The sequence below is a fragment of the Corapipo altera genome, unplaced genomic scaffold (assembly GCF_003945725.1).
Source record: "Corapipo altera isolate COAL_440 unplaced genomic scaffold, ASM394572v1 23, whole genome shotgun sequence".
Taxonomy (NCBI): domain Eukaryota; kingdom Metazoa; phylum Chordata; class Aves; order Passeriformes; family Pipridae; genus Corapipo; species Corapipo altera.
In genome coordinates, this window is record NW_020884878.1 from 2,226,194 (window position 1) to 2,247,016 (window position 20,823).

Sequence of the window (20,823 nt, forward strand, 5' to 3'; positions counted from 1 at the left end):
TCAAGCTGTGGAAGGCTAAAATAATCCAGAATGAAGTGCAAGTGATTATATAGGTGGATAGGAAGGAGGGGCCCCCATGCTAATACCTTGAACCCATGGGTCTAACGCTGGTCCTGCCCATTGGGAATATTGATCCTTGCATGAGGATGTCAACAGTTGGAGACTGCATACCTATATTTGACTGCATCCCCTTGTACAAACAGAGACATTTGGTGTCTCCTTGCAGAAAATCTTGGTGCCATGAGTACAATAATGGCTGGAGTCACACGAGGTACCTTTTCCCCGACTGGGCAGAGTAGGCCTGCAGTGACCAGCACAAGAGAGTACGAGCTGGGAGGTTTGGTATGGATCTGTGTACCTTGTTGGCTCACTCTAAGTCAGTCAGTCTGCTCAGCTTTAAGCCCAAATTTATCTTGTAGTCAAGCTGTCTAGTTTCAAGTCCAAGCCCAGAAACAAATGTTTATGTCATGGTGAGATTTGGGACAGTTAGAAGGAAAGCCTGAGCTCATCCAGATGCTCAGCACAGGCTCTGCCACATCTACCCCACAGTGTTGTTTGGCCACCCACCAGACTCCTCCATTCCCTACTCCCCATGGCCTTCAGGAGATGTTGTATGGCCAATGTCAAGCAGACAAACTGGCCAATTCTCCTTCATAGAATCCCTCTGTCATAACATGAAATAAATTTTCCAAGTCTAAGCCTGCAGCATCTATAATATGGGCACGGGTGGGAATCAGCTAGGACAAAAGCCAAGGTCCATATCCCAACTATTTTTCCTGCTCACTGAGCAGCACTGGGGCAACTGAAAATGGTAAATCACTGAGACTACAGCAATGTGTGTTTGTGGTCGTAAGCAATTTTAGCTAATAGCACGGATGTTCTTCCCCTTGTAACAATCCCACTTAAAGAAGATGTAATAAACATCGCACTTCGAGCTACCAGCATCAGCTGTTACATTCCAAAGGTAATTGTGGAATGCCTCACACAGGGAGCAGTGAGGTGGGGAAGGAGCTGTAGCTGCTGAGACATGAGCTGAGGGCAGTGCAGATGTACACACAGCTCCCTGTGCCTGGACTCAGGCCTGCAACCACACAGAGCCGTGACCTCTCAGGATTCACCCCCCTGTTCCACCCTGCAGCTTGCCCACGTGCAGCAAGAGAAAGCACACAAAATGAATCCTTTCCTGTGTGACTAGTGCCTTAGGTTATTGACAGATTGGTCGATTCAATTCCAGCACGGAGTCATTTCTCTGGTTTGAATTTCTGGTTCTTCAGCTGCAGCTGTGGGAGATGCCAGTGCTACAGGAGCAGAGGCTGCTCCCAGGTGTGCAGAGATGGCTTTGCCCAACTTCCATTAATCCAGCCCTAACATACATTAGTAAGGCTGAATATGCTCAGTTTAAAAGGCTTAATTCTGCCATTGGTGCAAATAAAAAGTTCTCTACATAAAATCAATTGAAATATTTATGTTAGTAATGTCCCTGACAGCCTCCTTTTCCAGCAAAATCTAAGGCCTTGGCCTGGATGAGAATGGTGGTTTCCCTTTATAGGACAACCAACTATTATTTTTTTATCCTTTTCACTCTTAAAAATTCCACTAATGTTGCTAATATCAATGACAATAAACAGGGTCACACCTGAAGAGAAATCCACTGGTGAGGGGATGCAGACATAATGATACACAAATTTCCTGAACCAACAGGCACAGAAATAACCTCACTGGTTTCAACAGCACTTGGACCCATCTAAGCAAGAACTGCTCGAGAGGGATTTTGGCCAAAAACATATTTAAAAGTGCTTTCCCAAACCAGAAAAGTATTCCTACACAAACAATAAAACCAGAACCACCTCTGTCCCATCCAACACATTCTGGGATACTTCTTCCTGCAGAGAGAGCTGTGTACCTCCACGGAAAGCAGAAGTTGGAATAGTAGTGCAGCTGCACCTGGGAAGCACAAACCATCCCAGAGCAGGGCCACATGGTTGGAGCAGTAAAGGCTTCTTTCTTCCTCTCCATCCTCAAGGCCTGATCCTTTGAATTCCAAGCCATTTCTGGACACTCAGCACCACTGTGGATGCAGGCTGTGCGCAGGTCTCTGCCATGGCAGTTTTTTCCAAGGCTGAGCTAAAGAAAGACATTTTCTTCCAAGTCCTAAGTCTCAGCAGGCTTTGTGCACCCCTGCTGTACAGAAACCCCAGCTAGTAAGCACATTTCAAATTAAACTGCTATAAACTTACCTTTAAACTGACTATTTCAACCAGGAAATGTCTTCTCATATGAAAGTGTTAACAAGCAAATTTGGAAACAGGCTCATATTTATCAGTAAACAAGCACTCCATTTTCCATCTCTTTTAAAAGACCCAATGTCACCCAAAGTACAACAACAATTGACACCTGCTGATTTCCCATAATCTATTTCCCTCATACTCAGAGTTCTCCTAGTTCCAGGAGCAAGTCGGTGAGTATACCTGCCATCATTGATACATATATTTGTGGTACAGGGAGTTCAGCCTCTTTCAATCACCGACACCAGGTAACAGACCGAAAACACAAAGTGAGGTGGGGAATCCAAGCAAACCATAACCTCCTATGATAACCTCCTAAGCTGGTGATATCTGAATCTCTCTTCTCCCTGAAAAAGGTAGAGGCAGTTGAATACTTGATCCATATAAATAGAAAAAGAAGATCTTATTTATTTGCTTATGTGTCTCCATATTTCCCAGGCACTGAACACAAGATGATTCTTCAGGCTTTAGGAAGCACCGTCACGCAAAGCTGTAGCGCTTCTCTGTCATGAGCGCTCATGCTTGTGGTACCTGAGTGAAGGACACAAGTGTGCTGTCTCAGAATCAGGCTTTTTTAAAGAAAAAGTCCAAATCACCATGGAGTCCTGTGTGAAAATGTTCCTGCTTAAAATGTCAAGGCACCCCTCTTCAGATCCCAGGGCAGGTAGGAAAGCAGCTTCCTCTTATTTATGCCATTCAGCAGATCCTTTCAAAAAGTTCCAGGAATGCTCCTGAATTCTCAGAGGAAAAGGAAAGTAAGGCTCAGGCCCCAAATGTGGTCCTATGGCAGTGACTCAGACCGTACTGCTTATCTTATCCTATACTGACATCCTACCATGTATGTCCACAGGGCCAATGCCTACATTAGTGTCAATGTTACACTGCAGGAAAGGTCTCAGAGCCCAAGCCGTCTTGTTGACTTGTTGCTACGATATAGCCTTTGCTGATCCTGTATGATTAGTACAGGGACTCAGCCTCCTTCCTAATCTCTCTAGCAGTCCTACACTGCTGTGGCAGGCACAAGAGACACCAGAAACATCCTGGCTTGGCACAGCTCCTCTTGGAAGGATTATTCATTTCCTTCTCCAGGCTTCTAAGCGATAAAGAGGAATCACAGGCCAAGCAGACTCCTCCCTGCTGAGCTCACCATATTCCTGTTCCACAGCAAGTCTATGGGCTCTGCATCTTCCTGTGGTCCAGGCAAGTGCCAGGCACTGTCTGTTCCCCAGGCACAGTTTGGGAGCACAGGCTCCCCATGGTTTGTTCTGCAAAGCAGTGGGGCTGCACAGCAGAACTACTTCAAGGGCAAGCACCTGCATCAGGCTGCTCAGGCTAGAGATGTCAAAATGCAAAGCTTCAAAAGGATGGCTGGAGGGGACCAGAAGGGTCATTACTGTGCTTTTTGCCAGCTATGGCTGATATAGGACAAAACATTACACTGCCTTGCTGGACTACTTAAAGCTCTCAGAGACAGCAGCAAAGGACGTGGCACAGACTTTCCAATGAGTTCTCCAGTTGGTTTGTGAATCAGAAAGCTCAGAGAGAGCTCACAGCAGCAGATATGAGCAAACCTTGCTGTTCTTTTGAGAAATCTTTCTCCCAGAGATGTGCAGGACAGACACTAAAGCTCTGCAGACTGGTGAGGTTAATTTACTGCTTTTCCTCTCTGATGCATCTGAGTATGAGGGAAGGGACACACGTCACAGCTTCAGGGCAAACATTAGCCATGTGTCTCTGAACCTGGTGCCTCCACCAGGGTCTGCATCATTTATAAATGGAGCACTTCTTGTTTTAAATATCAGACAAATCGCACAGCTCTTAGGCAAAAGGAAACTGTAGAAACATGATCAGTCTGACTAGAAGCTGAAAAACTTTTGGGATAAAATGATCTGTAATATAAGACATAGAAACTGGGAAATACAAGCATATAGACACAGACACATATATAAATGACTGTGGAACAAGCTTTCACTGAGATCAGTTATGTTCATACTGTTCAGAGATACAAGATAAAGAAAAAGAAAGAGATACTTGAATAGTCTGTGCATTAGCACTTTTTGACTTTTTCAAGCTGTGCTCTCGCAAATCTGAAACTCAGCTCCAAATACTTCGATTAGGAGACCTTCAAGAAAAGGAAAATCTTTTTGTTTCGTGTATGTGTGGACATGTGCTTATATGAACAGCACATCACACAAAGATCTGCTTTTCCAGAGCAGTTCAGTTAGGCCTCTTCCTCCTTCAATTTGCTGTTCCTTTCTAACTGCAAACAACAGTCATCAAACATGGGCAGTGGGGGATAAATATGGATTTTTGTTTTTAATGCTAAGAATCATATAATCATTAAGGTTGGAAATGACATCTAATATCATCGAGTCCAACCATTACCTAACAATGCCAGGTCCACCACCAAATCACACCCCTAAGCTCTACATCTATACGTTTTTTTAACACTTCCAGGTACAGTGATTCCACTACTTCCCTGGGCAGCCTGTTTCATTGCTTGACCACCCTTTCATAAAGAAATTTTTCTTGATATCCAGTCTAAACCTTCCCCGCCACAACTCAAAGCTGTTTCCTCTTGTCCTGTTGCTTGCAACCTGGGGATAATTAAAGTCTAATTATTAACAACTCCAACAGGGAGAAAACAAAGCACAATGGGCAAATAAATCCACATTTCAGAGACAGGAAAAGCATGTACATATCAAATAAGGGAAAAAAACATTCACTGCAGCATGTAAAGGTACATCATACAGTTATCATTAAAACTAACCAACAGACTCACATAGCCAAGAGGTGTTATGGAAAAGGGGAAGAACACTAATATCTTGTGTATTGAGAAAAATCAATACATTCTATATATTATATATCAAAAGAAAATTATCTATGGCTCTCATGAACCTCTGAGAACAGAAGGCACAGGCTTCAGACTGTTGTCTGTCCCTAACTTTACTCTATTTCTCCTCCATTTCCGTTATTCTGTTTGTCTTAGAAATTCTTTCAGCTGTAAATGGTTGGAGACCAGGAATATCATGTTTGCCCATTCCTATAGTCTTCGTTACACATCTCCATCTGGCTACCATTAGAGCCTTGACCCTGTGATGGGATAACCTTTTGTCTGATCTGTTACAGACAGTTCAATGACCTAGAGGCAATTATATAGCCTCGGGAATGCTATAAGTAGAAGCATATTGAAGGTACAGTTTCTTAAGTCTGCTTCATACTATGAACTGTGTGCATCATCAAACACTGCTCAGTGTGTCAGGCTGGATATGAAGAGAAGCATAAAGACTGTATCACCCAGGTCTGAAGTGCAAATTTACCTATTTTTTCCTCCAAAGACCACTTGCTGGAATCATGGTCTGTAGAAAACTTGGTTTCTTGGACTCCCACCAACATAGACTTAACAGGATCTTTTCACCCTATTCCTGTCTCTTCAGGACAGGATTAGATTGGTTGAGAGAGTGCCCTGTGAAAGTTGTTGCAGAGGTGGCACAGAACCATCTATGTAATCTTGCTCTGCCAAGGATGTCCTTGGTTAGGTTGGGAGAATTATCTGGGAGGCAGTGTGGATTAAACTGCAACGGAAATATTGTCTTTTGGACAATCTGCCTGCAGCCCTGAAACTCACCTTTCTCCCTGCCTACCTCTGCCTGTGTCAGTGTGTGCAACTCCCTATGCAGTTAGAAAGGTGGAATTGGTATGGTATTTCTACTGAAAATGTTGGAAGTGCTTTTTTCATTGTTTTCTACTGAAAATTAGCAGTTGGAAAAAGAAGAAACGGCTCATGTAGCTGCAAGCCTTTAACTAAAAACTATTAGCCAGAGAGAATTAGAAGGATGTGGAAATGGCAAGGTAGTTAATCACAGCTCTATTGCTTATGTTTGTATTCTGCTTTAGGCAATCAATAAATCCTTCTGGAAAATGTGGCAATAAACCACTCACAGGCAGGCTGGGACAGTGAATTAGGCTGTTTATTGCAGGGAGTGCCCCAGCATACTGCAGAAGTATCAGAAATGGTTACTATATGTGAGAGAGAACTACTTAGAAAATTGTTTCTTTGCTCTGAATTTTATCTCTTAACATCAAAGAGTCAGGACAACCTAGAGCCCATATTTATCACAGACTCCGCCACAGTTCTCAGGGGAATCAAGTGTGATGAAAAAGCCTTCAAGCAGTTAACAAGACATCTTCCTTCTGCAGGATCCCGAAGAGGTCAATGGGAAGTGTTGGAAGAGTTCTGTGCAAAGGCAAGGTGATGTAGTTAAAGGAAGTCAGCTAAAAGAGCAACAAGAAAAGCAGCCAATGGAAAATCCACTCAAGTATGTACAAATTTGTGTCACTGGCATAGTAAAACAAGTAGAAGGTCAGAGACAGCCTGAGCTGGTTATTTCTGTCTTTAGAGTGACAAATAATCAATACAAAACTCCCTTATGGTAGCCAAGTGATCAGGAAGCTTGAGACAGGGGGCAGGAAAGCACTTGAGAGGCCTGTTTGTTACTGCTACTCTGTGGGACACAACCAGCTCTACCTCCCTGCCAGAAATAGCTACGATTAAAGTACCCTTCACTGGCTTTACAGAAAATTAGTTCATTGTAGTTTAAACTGCTCTTGGAAGTGATCTGGTTAATCTGTCTGCCTTTGCACTGGAACAAATCACAGCTCAAGTTATCTCCTAGTTCATCAACACAGTTTAGCTACAAGTGCTGTTTGAAAGCACATATGTTGAGTCAATCTCAAGCTTTACGTCAAAGTTTAGTCATTTTCTGACCAAAGAGAGAGTTGACCAATAGCATCTATTTAAATGTGTCACTGTTAATCTGTTACAAAGTTGTGTTCCTCATCATGGTACATACAAATAAGGTACATTCTTGGGTAATGTCATTCATTGTTCAGTGGGGCATCTCTAAGCGGTAAAAGTTCCCCGTAAACATTTGAAGAATCAAAGTCTAATAGTGGTTTTCTGGTGTGCTCCTGCAAACAGGTTTCCTCAAAATCTCTTTTCTGACCAAGGTTTATAAAGCTAATCTAACTTTTCTGTTCCTCCTCCTTTACTGGAGACAATGTCCTATCCTAACCATCCCACTTAAGGGGTGAAGCAAAGCTTAATGTTCTTCCTCAGTTTGATGATTTGGGCTCGGTTTCTCGTGACAAATCACAGCTTCTGGGGCCCCGTGCCGTCAGAGGCACAGCTGTTGGCTCACCAGTAACACTGCAAGTGCTTCTGGCGTGCATTTTGCAGCCTTCATAGGTTTTTGTCATGTTGGGTAAGAGGGGGTGGATGCAAAGGCAAACAATCAAACTCTGGGAGTTGCCAAATCAGACCCAAGTATGCCGGCAGGGATGTGAGGGGGAATAACTGTGCTGTGGCAACACTCAGAGCAGAGAGATCTCTCTTACTCTTTAGCCAATCCTGAAGTTACTGTTTTTATCCTTCCTTATTCTAACAACCGTTAGATAATAAGTCTGCTTTGGTGCCGAATGCTTAAAACATTGATCTTTGCTGTTTTAAAACATTTTCACAATGTTTATCTCCTTTGCTGCTGTGTTTCTCTGAGATTTCCTATATGTGAATAGTAGCTTTAACCTTTTTACTGCATTTTGGGGCTGGATATGGCTCTGATATGAGCTGAGCAGAAGGATCTGCTTGGCCATTTCTCACCACATAATCCCTTTTCTGTTCCTTTCCCGCTCCTTTTCCAGTATTTTGATCTCAGGATGACAATTAAGAATAAATGTTAAAGAACATGTTCTTACCTAAAGACACAATGGGCACAATTTCTGAGGAACAATTTCAGCTTTAGTACTTGACTGCCACATGAGACAAGCTAGAAATACAAAAGAACTTCCTGCTATGATAAAAGGAGGTTAGCAAGTCTGATTTTCTGGCATAAGAATTTAAAATTCATGAGTCTGTCCCTTCCTGAAAGTGAGAATCTGGATCAAAAGTAAAGAAATAGTAGAAGAAGTTGTTTGGAATTATTCTTATTTCCTTTCCTACAATAAATTCAGATAATTCTCAGAGTTTTATCTATCATCACGACACATCTATTTTTCAGGAGATAGGGTGTTAAGAAAAGCAGGAAGGGAGATTTATTTCTCACACACACATGTAAATCAGGTAAGTTTGCAGCTCTGGTAGGAATCTACAGCTCCTGATGCCAATGGCTTCTTCTGCTCACTCTTCAAATAAGGTCACCTGAATATTTTAAATAAAGTGCTTTTCTTTTTTTTCTTTTCCTGCCTGATAGTTTTACACTACTATCCTGAGTGTCAAATCATTTCTTTTTTTGGCAAAAGTTGTTTTTGGGAGCTTTTCCTGTCCTTAACTGAAAGGGTTCATCTTTTGCATTTTTTTTTAAACACAGGGTCATTTCCCCCTCCAAGAGTTCATTCAGGCCTCAGATAAAGGCACCAGAAGAAACAAATAAGGTACAGAATTTTAAGCAGCCTAGAAAAATCCCTTCTCTCTGTTAATTGTGCATTTCAGTTTTGACTGTATAATACTGCAAGTGCCTGTTGGAGCATTCCAGGAAATACAGGGAATACATAATGAAAGGGGAAAAGAAGTTCTTTCTAGACTTTTCTATTTATTCCCATGTTTTTCTATTTAGCATATAAAAGTCCTAAACCACAATGTCAAGTCACTTTTAAAGAGAAATTTCTGACCTTTAACCCTACAATTATGACATGTTGTTAACTTAAGGCAGTGCAATCACTCAAGGTAACAATCTCTACCCTCAATAGGAAAGAAATCAGAAAAAAAGTAGAAAATATGTCACTTGTTACACTATAAAAGGAAACAAAAAGAAGAAAAGCCTTATTCTGAGAGAACTTTTGATCTATGTATGGTTTATATTCTCCTCCTAGAATACTGGAAAAGCAACTTTAAAGCTTCTGAGCTTCTGAGACAGAAGGGCCCTTATATTTCCATGTTCATAGTTTTGTGCCCTAGGTGGAAGCTGTGAGGCCTGTGCTTCTGCCTTCTCAAAATCTGACAGTTCCCCAAATTCCTTTCTGAATCAATTACATTATGGAGTAGTGGGATTGAATGCTTTCTCAGCAAATTCTTGGGAACAGGCACTTTATTTTTCCTAACCTGTGCATTCTACAGGAAAGCATTTCACACAGGCCTTTTAAGCCTCAAACTCTCAGCAGGAACACTGCTGTTTTAGCATCCAACCCTGATTCTCCACAGCTTATTCATTTGCAGTAAGGTTACTCCATTTCTTTGCTGTACTGCCAACAAATGTGTTAGATGTTGCTAGGTCCCAAAACAGTAAGAGCACTGCTTTACTGGAGGAATGTGCTACCACTCCCCTACAACAACCTAATGCTGTAGGGTCAGCCCAGCATTGATTCCAATTTGCCAGTTCTCAGCCTCTGAACTTTTTATCACCAGTTTCTTGAGTCATGGACCTGCTCTTTAACCATGTGCTAAACATTAGCAAGGAACGCTGATGAGTTCCTTAACAGTTCTCTGGGTCTCAGTGTTATCTTGCATGGGCAAGCCTGCTTCAGTGACATTTAACTGCTTTTTCCATCTCCACCTCTGGCTGGACCCTAATCATTTATTTGCCATATGTGTGAGAAAAACCACCAACTCTCTAAGCAAGGTCCTAGAATATCTGCACTGGCCTGTAGAGTAAAGAAAAGCCTTGGTTATACAAATAATGGGACCCATGGACAACTGCAGGGATCTGACTGGAAGCTGCACCTTCACCAGTTCTAATGGGATTACTTACTGCAAATACATCCCTTGCAGGCCAATGTTAGGAACCTGTTTCTCACTCTTGACAGCTCCTATGAACTTCAGGCCACAATCTAAGCATCCTCTTCATTGCCCTCTTTTTGGCTAACCACTGTTTTGGTGACTTGATGTTGGACAAATGTTGAAATCTGGAAAAATAAGGACTACTTATTATTATGCAAATAAAAATGAGAGATGTTTTGGAAGGGCATGTAGTGACAGGACAAGGGTGAATGGCTCCAGAGTAAAAGAGGGTAGATTTAGATTAGATATTAGGAAGAAATTCTTTACTTTGGAAAGTGTCCAAAGGACGGCAATAAAGATGGTGACGGGCCTTGAGAGGAAACCCCACGAGAAGGAGTGGCTGAAGGCACTTGGTCTGTTCAGACTGGAGGAGACTGAGGGGAGATCCCATTGCAGTTACAACTTCCTTGTGAGGGGAAGAGGGAAGGGGTAGAAACTGAGTTCTGCTCTGTGGTGCACAGTGAAAGGACCTGAGGGAATCACTTGAAGTTGTGTCAGGGGAGGTTTTAGGTTGGATATGAGAAAGGAGTTCTTCACCCAGAGGGTGGTCGGGCGCTGGAACAGGCTCCCCTGGGAAGTGGTCACAGCTCCAAGCCTGACAGAGCACAAGAACCATTTGGACAATTCTCTTGGTCACACAGTGTGACTCTCGGGGTGGTCCTCTGCAAGGCTAAGAGTTGGACTCGATGATCCTGATAGGTTCCTTCAGATCAGCAGATTCTGTGATCCTGTGATCCTGTGAGGGTGGTGAGGCACTGGCACAGGTTGCCCAGAGAAGCTGTGAATGCCCCATCCCTGAAAGTGTTCAAGGTCAGGTTGGACAGGGCTCTGAGCAACCTGGGCTAGTGCAAGGTGTCCCTGCCCATGGCAGGGGGGTTGGAACTAGATGATCTTTAAGGTCCCTTCCAACCCAAACCATTCTGTGATTCTATGATTCAGCTATCAGCTTCTAGTCTTAGCATAACCTGTCATGAGTACCACAGGACATGAAACGCAGATTCTTCTTATACTGACTCGGGATTTTCTTAAAGATACGTTTATGCATTCGCTGTGCAGGGCCCAGCCCCTCGCACCCCTCAGCCCCAGCTCCCTCCGGGGCAGCCTTCGCCCTCCGCTCTCCGCAGAGCCGGGACCGGGAGAGGCCGGGAGCGGGGACCCAGAGGCGCTCAGGAGCCCGTTTTAGCGGCCATTTCCCCGCGGGTCTCAGCCCCGCTGCCCTGCGCGGCGGCGGAAGGAGACACGGCCCCGCCACCCCCGTGAGGGAGCCCCGGGCCGCCCCCAGCGCTGCCGGGGCGGGGCGGGGGCAGCGCTTGCGCGGCGGGGCCGAGGCCGGTGCCGGTGCCCGCCGAAAGTTCGGGGCCACGTGGGGCGGGAGTGGGGCGGCCGCGGGGGCCGCGCGTCCCGCAGTCGCTCCGGGAGCTCCGCCGCGCTCGGCTGCTGCTTCCCCGCCCTCCTCCGCCATGGCCCCCGCCGAGATCCTCAGCGGAAAGATTGTCTCCGCGTACGTACCCGGGGCTGGCCGCCCGCCCTGCCCGCCGCGCTGGGCCGGGTTCCCTCGGGCGGGAAGCTCTGGGAGCCGCGGGGGTTTTGCCCTTCGGGAAGGAGCCGGTGTGGTTGGGGAGCTGAGGAGCGCCCCTGCTCTGCTGGGGCTGTGGGGGCCTTTGCTCTGGCTCTGTGGGGGCGAATCAGGTTTGGAGGCACCCTGAAGCTTTTTAACTGCGTGGCAGTCAAAGCTCGCTTCTTCCTGGCTGGAAACTGGGAGTTGTGAGATGTAGTACAGTGTTAAAGGTCTTCGGGAGAATGTAAAGTGCTGACAGTGCCCCCTCCTCCCCAGAAACCAGCAGTGAGTTTGCTGGGGTCCCTTTGGCAGCACCAGCCCCGCAGAGCAGGTGGTGACCGCTCAGCATCGCTGTGCTGATGAGATTGAGATGAGATGAGATGAGTGCCCAGGCAGGTGTGAAGCCGCCGGCTGACCTACAGCCTCTCTGTGTGTAAGCAGGGCTGTTTGGGATGCTGGAGTTGGCAGCATGTGCTTTAGGTATGGTCTCTGTTCATACGGTACAGGCGTTGTTCATTCTTCTTAAAAACAGAATAAGTTAATCCATGTGTGGGATAAGACAAAGCTGAATGTTCACTGGTGTCCTGCCAAAGCTATTTGAAAGATTTGGGACACCTTAAAGAAAAAACCTTCCTTGTACTTTTCACCATTTACTTAGCTGGTAAGCCCCGAGTATAGGTGAGCCTGTGTTGTGTCTTCTAGTTTGTGTGGTTTTCCTGCTGCCACTCTGCAGTCACATCTGGTAAGAAAGACAAATAAGTTTCCCTAATCCTAGGAAAAGCAGTGTAATATTTCCATTACGTTCTGTGCAAACAGAGTTTGGTTAGGTAGGTTCATTGGGTACCTCCTGTCTATAATCAGGGAATTCAGACAGAAGGGGTAAGTTTGAAATGGTATGAAGTAATGTCAGAAAAGCTGTTAGTCCTTCTCAGATATTGTTTTGGGTGACACAGCTACATCTAACTGACAGTGGAGCTCTGAAGAGTAGGCCTAATGTGCCTTGAATATGAATACCCACAATGAAAGGCTGCCTCCATATTTTTTACCTGGTAATTTTTGGGCCAGTGCCAGCTGTGTATTGCAGTCTCTCAGTCTTACGTGCTTCATTCCACCTGATCCTTTTGGCAGTGTTGAAGCGAGCACGCTGCAATGCCTGGGCATGCTGCTGGTGGGAGTTAAGTGATTTGCCTGTTGGAGGTTTCTTTTCTGGCTTAGAAAGTGACCCTGAAGTGCAGTAGGTCCTTTTAAGGTACATATTATTGCTGTTTAAAAGTGATTAGAAAGTGGAAAGATGCTAGTTTGGGTACAATGAAAGTGTTTTGAGCTTTCACGTTAAAACTTTTAGCTTCCTTGACTGTGCATGTTGCATTACTTACTTTATTTAAATTTACAGATACAGTGGTGAATTTTTTTTATATCTGTTTGTTTTCATTATGGTAGCAGCTATAAACAAGCAGTTTTCAGAGATAGGGACATTCATAATGTGCAAATACCTGAGAAGAGGCATGAGCTTTTAATAGGCACATATAGGAGAAAGGTTTACTTAGCTTCCAGCACATCTCTAAGGTGTTTGGCTCAAGTCTGTCTTCCAGAGTCATCAAATCTTGACCTGAAAGCACCACAAAATGAAAAAAATAATTGCAGCTGTCCAGCTGTCCTTCAGTTCCTTTATTTCTCCTGTATTTATGTCCAGTGTAGCAAAAACATCTTTTGCTCCTCAGGAGTGGGCCTTGCCTAGTTCTGCCTTTTCCTGGTGGAGTATATGAAGGAGGCTTGAGGAACTGGGCTATCTGCCCTGCAGACACCTGTACCTTTCTTCCAGACCCTCTAGAGAAGTGCTGGTCCAGAGAATTCTCATTATCCAAAGTTCATCTCCTGGTCAAGAGTCTGACAGCAGCAGAAGAAGCGACAGGCATATGGTTTTTCTAAGAATTTTCACTTAAATTGCCTGTTGTAGAAAGGCAGTGTCCCTGACTTTTCATCAACTGCAAAATCTTTTCAGTCACTATCTTTTAGGGGATGGGGTTTGTTACTTTACCCTTTAATCAAGCAAAAATATTTGTTTATAAATCAGTCAAATATTGACAAATGAGGTGAATCAAACAAGCAGTGGTCCATCTACATAATTCTGTGGTTTTGTGTGTGTCTCAAATCTGAACTCATAATTATTGTGAACTTTCTTCTCCAGCCACTGAGCAGCCCTTCCCCAGAGATAGGCAAAAGAAATACCTAATTCACAGTTACGCCAGCTGTTTAAACAAAAATCAGATAGACAGTGGCATTATAATTCTTGTAAAGATAATAAGTACTTTGAGAGAGCTTGCTTGCCTCTATAAATAAGGAAAACTTGATAAAGTTAGCTCACACCCTAAAGTCTTGGAAGGCTCAAAAGAAGTACAAAGGAAAATTGACATTTTCAGTGGCTTTGAGTATTACCTGTGAGGACAGTGAATGTGGTTAGGTTGTGGTTGGGAAGGAGAACACAGAAGACATTGTTTTCTGTACAGGATTTTAGCGTTGATGTTAATGCATCTCTCAAAGGCTGCTTCTCTCAGTACACACAAACTCTTGTGCCGGAACAGTCTGTGAAAGATATTAAATGTTGGATGGGCTATGCATCAGTCTGAGCTGGCTAGTTAACTCGGGCTGGCTTTACTCTACTTGTCTGGGTGGCTGTTTAGTAATTAGTCATTAGATTTTGCTACAAGTTAAATTTGCCTTATTGGCAAATGAGTTGCAAGAGACAAGTTATTGTGTAACAGCACAGTAAACAAATGACTAGGAAGGGGAAGAGGAGCAGTGCTTTAAGTATGCAGAATATGGAGCGTTGAAGGTAATAAAAATACAGTGTTATACACCTTTTATTGCTAGTATTCCCTGAAAAAAACCCAACCTTTGTTTCTGTGTCTGAAATAGATACTCAGAGTAAAACATGATTGTGGCTTTTCTTTACAGCTTATGTCCACTGCAGTGAGCTGTGTGTTCACTCTTTACCATCTAAAGGAGCCCAGGTTTGGAAACCTCTGGCTTGGCCTGAATTGGTTGATAGCACCAGGAATGGACCAACATTCCTGGCCTGGAAGAGTGGCTGAGGAGTTGTGATGGCAGGGAAGACTTAACAGCCCTCACAGCCACTAGGGATAGGGGAAGTAGTGCTTTGAGTTTAAAGAACTGGATATAGCAATGGTCAGGCTCAGCTTATAACTGGAGGTAACAGTGCAGTAAACAACTCCTCAGCATTTTCAGACTGGAACTCAGAAGTTTTTTGGAGTTCCTATTGAAACTCCAGGTAAATCTGTTCTGAACTGAAAAGTTCCCCTATCTGTGAGATCTCATTTGCCAGATCCTACTCAGAATGTTTCAGACTTGCACTGAAGGATACCACACTATGGATGTGCTAAATTAAAGTGAACTGTCAGTGTCACTGGGTGGCCCCAATTATGAGCAAGAGCCCCTTGTGTTTGGTGCTGTGCAGACACAGAATTTAAACAAAATGGGGCCCTGCTCTGAAGAGGTGATAAGGTAAGAGAAAACACTGTCTGGTGGACAACAGGGTCACAGTGCTGTGATCTGTGCACCAGGCTGGATGGAAGGGAAAGAACATTTGTTCCTTTGGGGAACAAATAAAATCTCACTATCACTCCTTGTGAAGACAAAGCATTGTAGAAGGGCCTAGACTATTGTCTGGAATGCCTGCAGCCCCACAAAGGTGAGTTGAGTCTTTATCTGTTTCTCATGTGTTTTCCTCTAATTAAATCACCTGATAGTTGGGTGTTGTACGAAGTATCCGTTTTGGGAAGCAGACCTGGTTAGAGTCATTAATGTTGCAGCATGGAAAGCTGGTCATGACAGTTCATGGTATCATTACTCATCTTTGGGGCAAACTCTTCTAAGTTTTAAAGACTCACCTTTATGTTAAACTCTTGTTCTGTTGGCAGTCAGCCACATTTAGAAGTGCCTCAATTGCTGCCTCTCCCATCCCCTACAGATGATTGCTTTTGCAACTCAGACCCACATTAGATTTGTTTGTGGACCACTTTGGATTAAAATTCCAGACATGATGAAAAAGCATCTAAAAAAGCAAAAACATCTTCATGTATTTATCTGGTCTGAAGAAGGCTCATGAAAATATTTGAGCTGGCACAACCAAAAAAGTGGTTAAAAGCCTTGGGAGTGTGGAAGTGGTAGAAAGTAGCAGACAGTTCTCCTAGAAGATAATGACAGTGTGCCAGGATCATGCAGTGGTGGAGGATGAGACACAAGGGTGGGAGACTTGTGAACTGGTTCCGGCTCTCTTGTCTAAGTGGTGTTTTCCCTCAACTGAGACATCTGTTGAATTGCCAGCTGTGATGGACTTTCCCAAGGCATTTTCCATCCCAATGTCACTTCATTCACACAGCCAACCTGTGACTCCCATGAGGAGAGACTCCTCTGTGTCTCATTAGGGTACCAGTGGGGTGTTTTGTGGTGTGGTTGCTTGCAGCCTCTTCACAGGGTTTGAAGGTAATGCAGTTGTCCTGTGCTAGGACATGGTGCCACGGTGGCTTGGAGAAGGGAAAGATTGTTTCTCCATGCTACAGTGTTGATTTGTCGTGGGAGAAACAGAAGGTGAGCAATGGCAGTGCTCCAGGCTGTAAGGAGGAATGGCTGCGGGGACAACAGCTGTGACCAGGATGGTGCAGGACCTGGGGGGGACCATCAGCCTCATACAGCCATTTCTGCAGGGCTGCAGCAAGAGCATTTCTGCTGCATGTTTCTGAAACCCTTGGGGAATCTATGATCCAGGCAGTAAGGCCAAACCCCCCATCTTCTAGAACATCACTGTCTCTGAGGAGGTGTTTGCCAGGTCCCGTGTTTGGCAGTATCACATAGACTCTGGACCCTATTACTCACAGAAGGGACAGAAGCACAGCCTGGTGTCACCTTCAGTACAGTGCCACCAGATGAGCAATGTGTGTACATAATCCCACAGGTGTGGGGGGAGTTTCTGCCTGGCGTGGGAGCTGTGCTTCTCTCTCCATTTGCAGCAGAGCTGGAGGAGTGTGGTTTGTCCTTTGCTGTTCTGGGAAATTCACTTAATGAATTTAAATTCAAGTCACTGTTGCAGCCTAGAGAAAGAAAGGCTAACAAGTTCTTTAATCTTTGGAGCTGGCTGTTGCATTGTATGCTTAGAGCCATGTGCTGTCCTTGACCTATGTGGACCCTGGACTCTTGTTTGCTGTGTGAGTTTGTTTGTGGAAGGGCACATGGGCACAGGAAGGGTCTCAGTCAGAGTGAAGGCTTTTGGAGAAACAGCCACAGAGAATTGCAAATTTTTTGTTTGAAGACTTAAAAGAATTTTCATATAGCTAGTAAAAAAGTGGTGTTGGTTCATCAATATGAACTTTTATGTTTGGGAAGACCCGCAGACTGTATCTCTAAATAGCTGCTGTCTTGCAAAGATTGTTTTATAAGGTTTTTGTAAGTCTGCGGAGTTAAAACAAGGATTTCTTCATTTTTCCTGAATTTTCTCTCAAACCTTTGCCCCTGTGGCTTTTGCGGTCACTGGAGAGCAGTGGTGCCTAACACTAGGTGGCTGTCTAACAAGTGATTTCTTGATTCAAGGCTCCTAAAGCAAATCAGCACTGACAGCACCACTTTCCTGTGTTTGTGTGTTACCTTTCTTCTGTAGCTTGAAGGGGAAGTGAGCTAGTGCCTAATTACAGAAAATGACAGCAATGTGAATAGATGTGGCTCCTGGGGGTAAAAACACACCACAGCCCTGCTTCACAGAGGGCAGGGGAAATTGGGTGGGCTTGTTACTCTTCAGCTGAGAGGACTGGAATAAAATACCTAGACCTGGGACCCTTTCCAGCTGGCTGTCCCTTATGAGGGTATCATAAATTGTAATACATTTCATGTTTGTTTGCATTTCTTTTTGTTTGCACACACCAGTGCTGCCTTTTCCTTACTGAAACACCAGAGACTGTTCTCAAAAATAGTTCCAAGAGCTGCCCACAACCCCAGCTCACAGACCATGTGCACAGGTTTTCTGATGCTCCTCGAGATTGTTGTGTTGTTGTTACAGGCTGTTCGTGATCCAGCTCAGGTGCCTTCGCTAGGGGCTTACAGCCGGACTGTAAGGAGAGGCAGTTGGTGATTTTGCTGCCCAGGAGATAAACTTTTGTCACTTAAGCATGAAGAATTGCTAGGACAAGCCTTGCTATGACACTATTCTCTGAAATCATCAGCCAGTCTTGGTGTCAAGTCATCTTGAGGTAATAGCCAAAGGAAACCTCGGAATTACTGTTTCTTAACTAAGGCTGAAAACAGCCTCTTCTGCTGAAACTTGTTAAGAGACAATGAACCACTTGGCCAGACACCTACAAATACTCTGAAGCTGCTCCTTAGTTGCAGCAGAGCTCTGACTGTGTGACTTGGGATGCAGCAGGAGAGATGTATGATTTGGGATATAGCTGGAGACTGTGATTCCCCCTGACATGAGACTGGGAACAGCCTTAGGGCTGCTTCTGGCTGGGCCAGCTGCAGCCGTCCCCTGGGATCAGTGCTGCTGGGTTGCAGCAGAGCGTGTACTGCTTCCATTTCCCTGTCTTCCTGCCTCTGGCATTTCTGATTTGGAGCTTATAGTTGCAGGGTAGAGTTGGCTTCACTGGCTTTTTGTTGTCCTGCAATTTCCCCATGTGGCAGGAATCGCAGCCTCCCAGCTGGTGTCAGCTGCTTACTCTGTCCCTGTACCCTTGCTGTTCACATTTTTAATGAACTGGCAGCCACAGCACATCCTCCAGTCTGGGAAATCTGGTTCCACTTGGGAGGTAGCAGATCTGGTGATACTCATTTGAGAGTAGATCAGCATGAGGAGACCACCTGTGTTTTAAATGGAAGGGTGTTTGGCACAGGGTGGATTTGTTAATTGTGATGATGGCACCTTCTCATCTCTGAGAATAACGGGTGCAACATGGGCTGGAGATCATGTGGAGGACAGACCTCTCAAGCCTCTGATGTCCTGTGGGGTTTTGCTTACCTGGCTTTTGCTTCTGAGTATCTCTTACATGTGCAGTTCAGTGCCACAGCCTCCTCTCAGTGCCATGAGCCCATAAGATGGTCAGTTGTTCTCTCTGAATCCCAGCTGCCTCTGGTGAGGACACAGAGCGGTGGTGCTGGTCTGCACCTGGGCTTTTGACAGAATTTCTGATTTGAAAGAGCAAGTTGGGCCTGGCACCAGGACCTCTTCCCCTCCACCTTCCCTGGTGAAGGATCATGCATGTGGGGCCAGAGAGTGGTTGAGAAATTAGCAGTGCAAGGATGGGGGAAGGTGGTGACTTTTGAGTGGCTTTTGAGCTTTCTGTGGCTAATCTGTCAGTGATGGGTACTCATCTCTAAAACATTCCCTAGTAAACTATGAGTTTACATCCGAGCTAGAGTAATTAATCAGTGAATCCTCTCATACTCTGTTTCAAAGTTGTGTTTTAACAAGTGTATTCTTAAACTTACCTTTACTGAAGAGTTGATCTGAGCTGTGCACCAGGGTTTAGCTACCTTTCCTCACCTCTGTTCACCTCCCATTCTCCTTTGTGCTCTCATGGCAAAATCTTGGTCTTCTTTGGAAGCCCTTGGGCTGGGGGCATTTTCTCACTCAGAAGCACATTGGGGGCAGGAAGGTGCATGTAGCACTGCAGCCAGTCCAGCCTGGGTTAGGCCAGGCAGGCAAGAAATAGGAACACATAGTATTGATCAGCTGCAGAAGAGGAGTATCTTTGAGTACCTCCTGCTTGTTTAGTTATTTTCCAGATTTTTACCATTGTAGGTTCATCATCCTTTACCAGGACAGTATGTGTGACAGTGTTGACTGGTGCCTGTGGAAGACAGGTAATTTCAGTACAGCATATGTAGACAGAGGAGTTCCTTTTGAGAAGGGAGTTTGAAATCCATGGAGTTTCCATGCCAGTTTTTGAACTTTTTTTTACTCTTGTATCCTATGTGACCATGAAAAGGAGGGTGAAGCAGCACAATGTGGACTTAAAAAAAATTATTTAAATACATTTGAATTAACCTGGTTCCAAAGTGTCTTAATCATTTATGGACATCAATCTTATTTGGAGATTGCTGGGACTTGTGCACTCAAGGCATAAGTATGTGTTTGCCAGTCTACCCGTCTGTCACCTTTTCAACTCATGACTTATCACTATATCAGAAGTCAGTCCCTTGATTAACTTCTACTTTGTTTTTTTTTTTTTCTTCCCCTCTTCAGGCAAGTGAGAGACAGACTGAAGCAGCAAGTTCTTGAGATGAAAGAGAAATTTCCAGGCTTCAGACCGGGACTCGCAATTTTGCAGGTATTGTTTTCTTTAATGAGAGCTACAGAAAATCTGAGTTGCTTTGCAATGGTAAGTGCACAGCTGATGAGCTTCATCAAAGCTGGCTTGCAGTGGAAGCATTTTACAAGGAACAGAAGACCAGAGTTCTCTGTGGGATGGTAACACAGTTCTGCAGTGTCTTTTCCCAAAGTACTGGGGCCCAAAAACATTCTTGGGTTTTTCAGTTGGTTTTTTTTCTTCCATCAGACCCTGTTCTCTGTTTGAGTGTTGTGTTTGTGAAATGGTGAAAGTAAGCTGCTTGCCTATTAACAGTGCTTGTAGACTCTGTTCCAAGTCTCTGCACTTGAGTGAGCCCCAAAGGCTGTCAGCTTTCAGAGATGTGTTTGTAGCAGAAAACTTCCAAGTGGGGTGTTTATTAAGGGATTTGGTCTGCTGTTGTGTCGGAACATGGAGGCATAAGAGGGGCAGAGGAGAGGAGAGAACCCAACCAAAACTACCTTTGGCCAACATGGCTTTGAGTGCAGGGGATGAAACAAAATCCCATTTCTGAATTGGATGTCTGTCAGAAGTGTGAGTAAGTGTTAGAGTCTACACAGAAGTGCTTGCAGAGATAAAAAGCACTCAGTCAGTACAGGGGTTTGGCCTGTGTTTGGCAGAACTTTTTTGCCCTTGCAGCTATAAAAAATGGAAAGCCTTTATGCTTATATCAGAAGGTGAGTGGCAGTAGCACATGTCATATAACAGGAAGGAACTGTGTGTCCACAAAGGAATGTAAGTGGCTGCTTAGAGAAGTGACTTTTGTCCTTATTCAGTGTTTTGGGCTCCTGCAGAGCTTTTGGTGCCTGTCTGAGAATTCTAGTGCTAATACCACCATAGCACACAAAGGCCACGCTC

General features: G+C 44.6%; 1 protein-coding gene across 2 annotated transcripts in view; it reads left to right on the forward strand.

Annotated features, from left to right (window-relative positions):
- Window positions 1-11,425: 11,425 nt before the first annotated feature.
- Window positions 11,426-20,823, forward strand: part of MTHFD1 (methylenetetrahydrofolate dehydrogenase, cyclohydrolase and formyltetrahydrofolate synthetase 1) — a 41,667-nt gene continuing 32,269 nt past the window's right edge. The window contains exons 1-2 of one of the 2 annotated variants that reach the window (XM_027637738.1): window positions 11,426-11,557; window positions 19,863-19,947. In XM_027637738.1, coding sequence (XP_027493539.1) covers window positions 11,517-11,557; window positions 19,863-19,947 — 126 coding nt within the window. In that variant the 5' untranslated portion in view covers window positions 11,426-11,516. Of the gene's footprint in view, window positions 11,558-17,803; window positions 17,872-19,862; window positions 19,948-20,823 lie in introns of those variants that run through there. The other variant, XM_027637737.1, reaches the window with a different exon arrangement.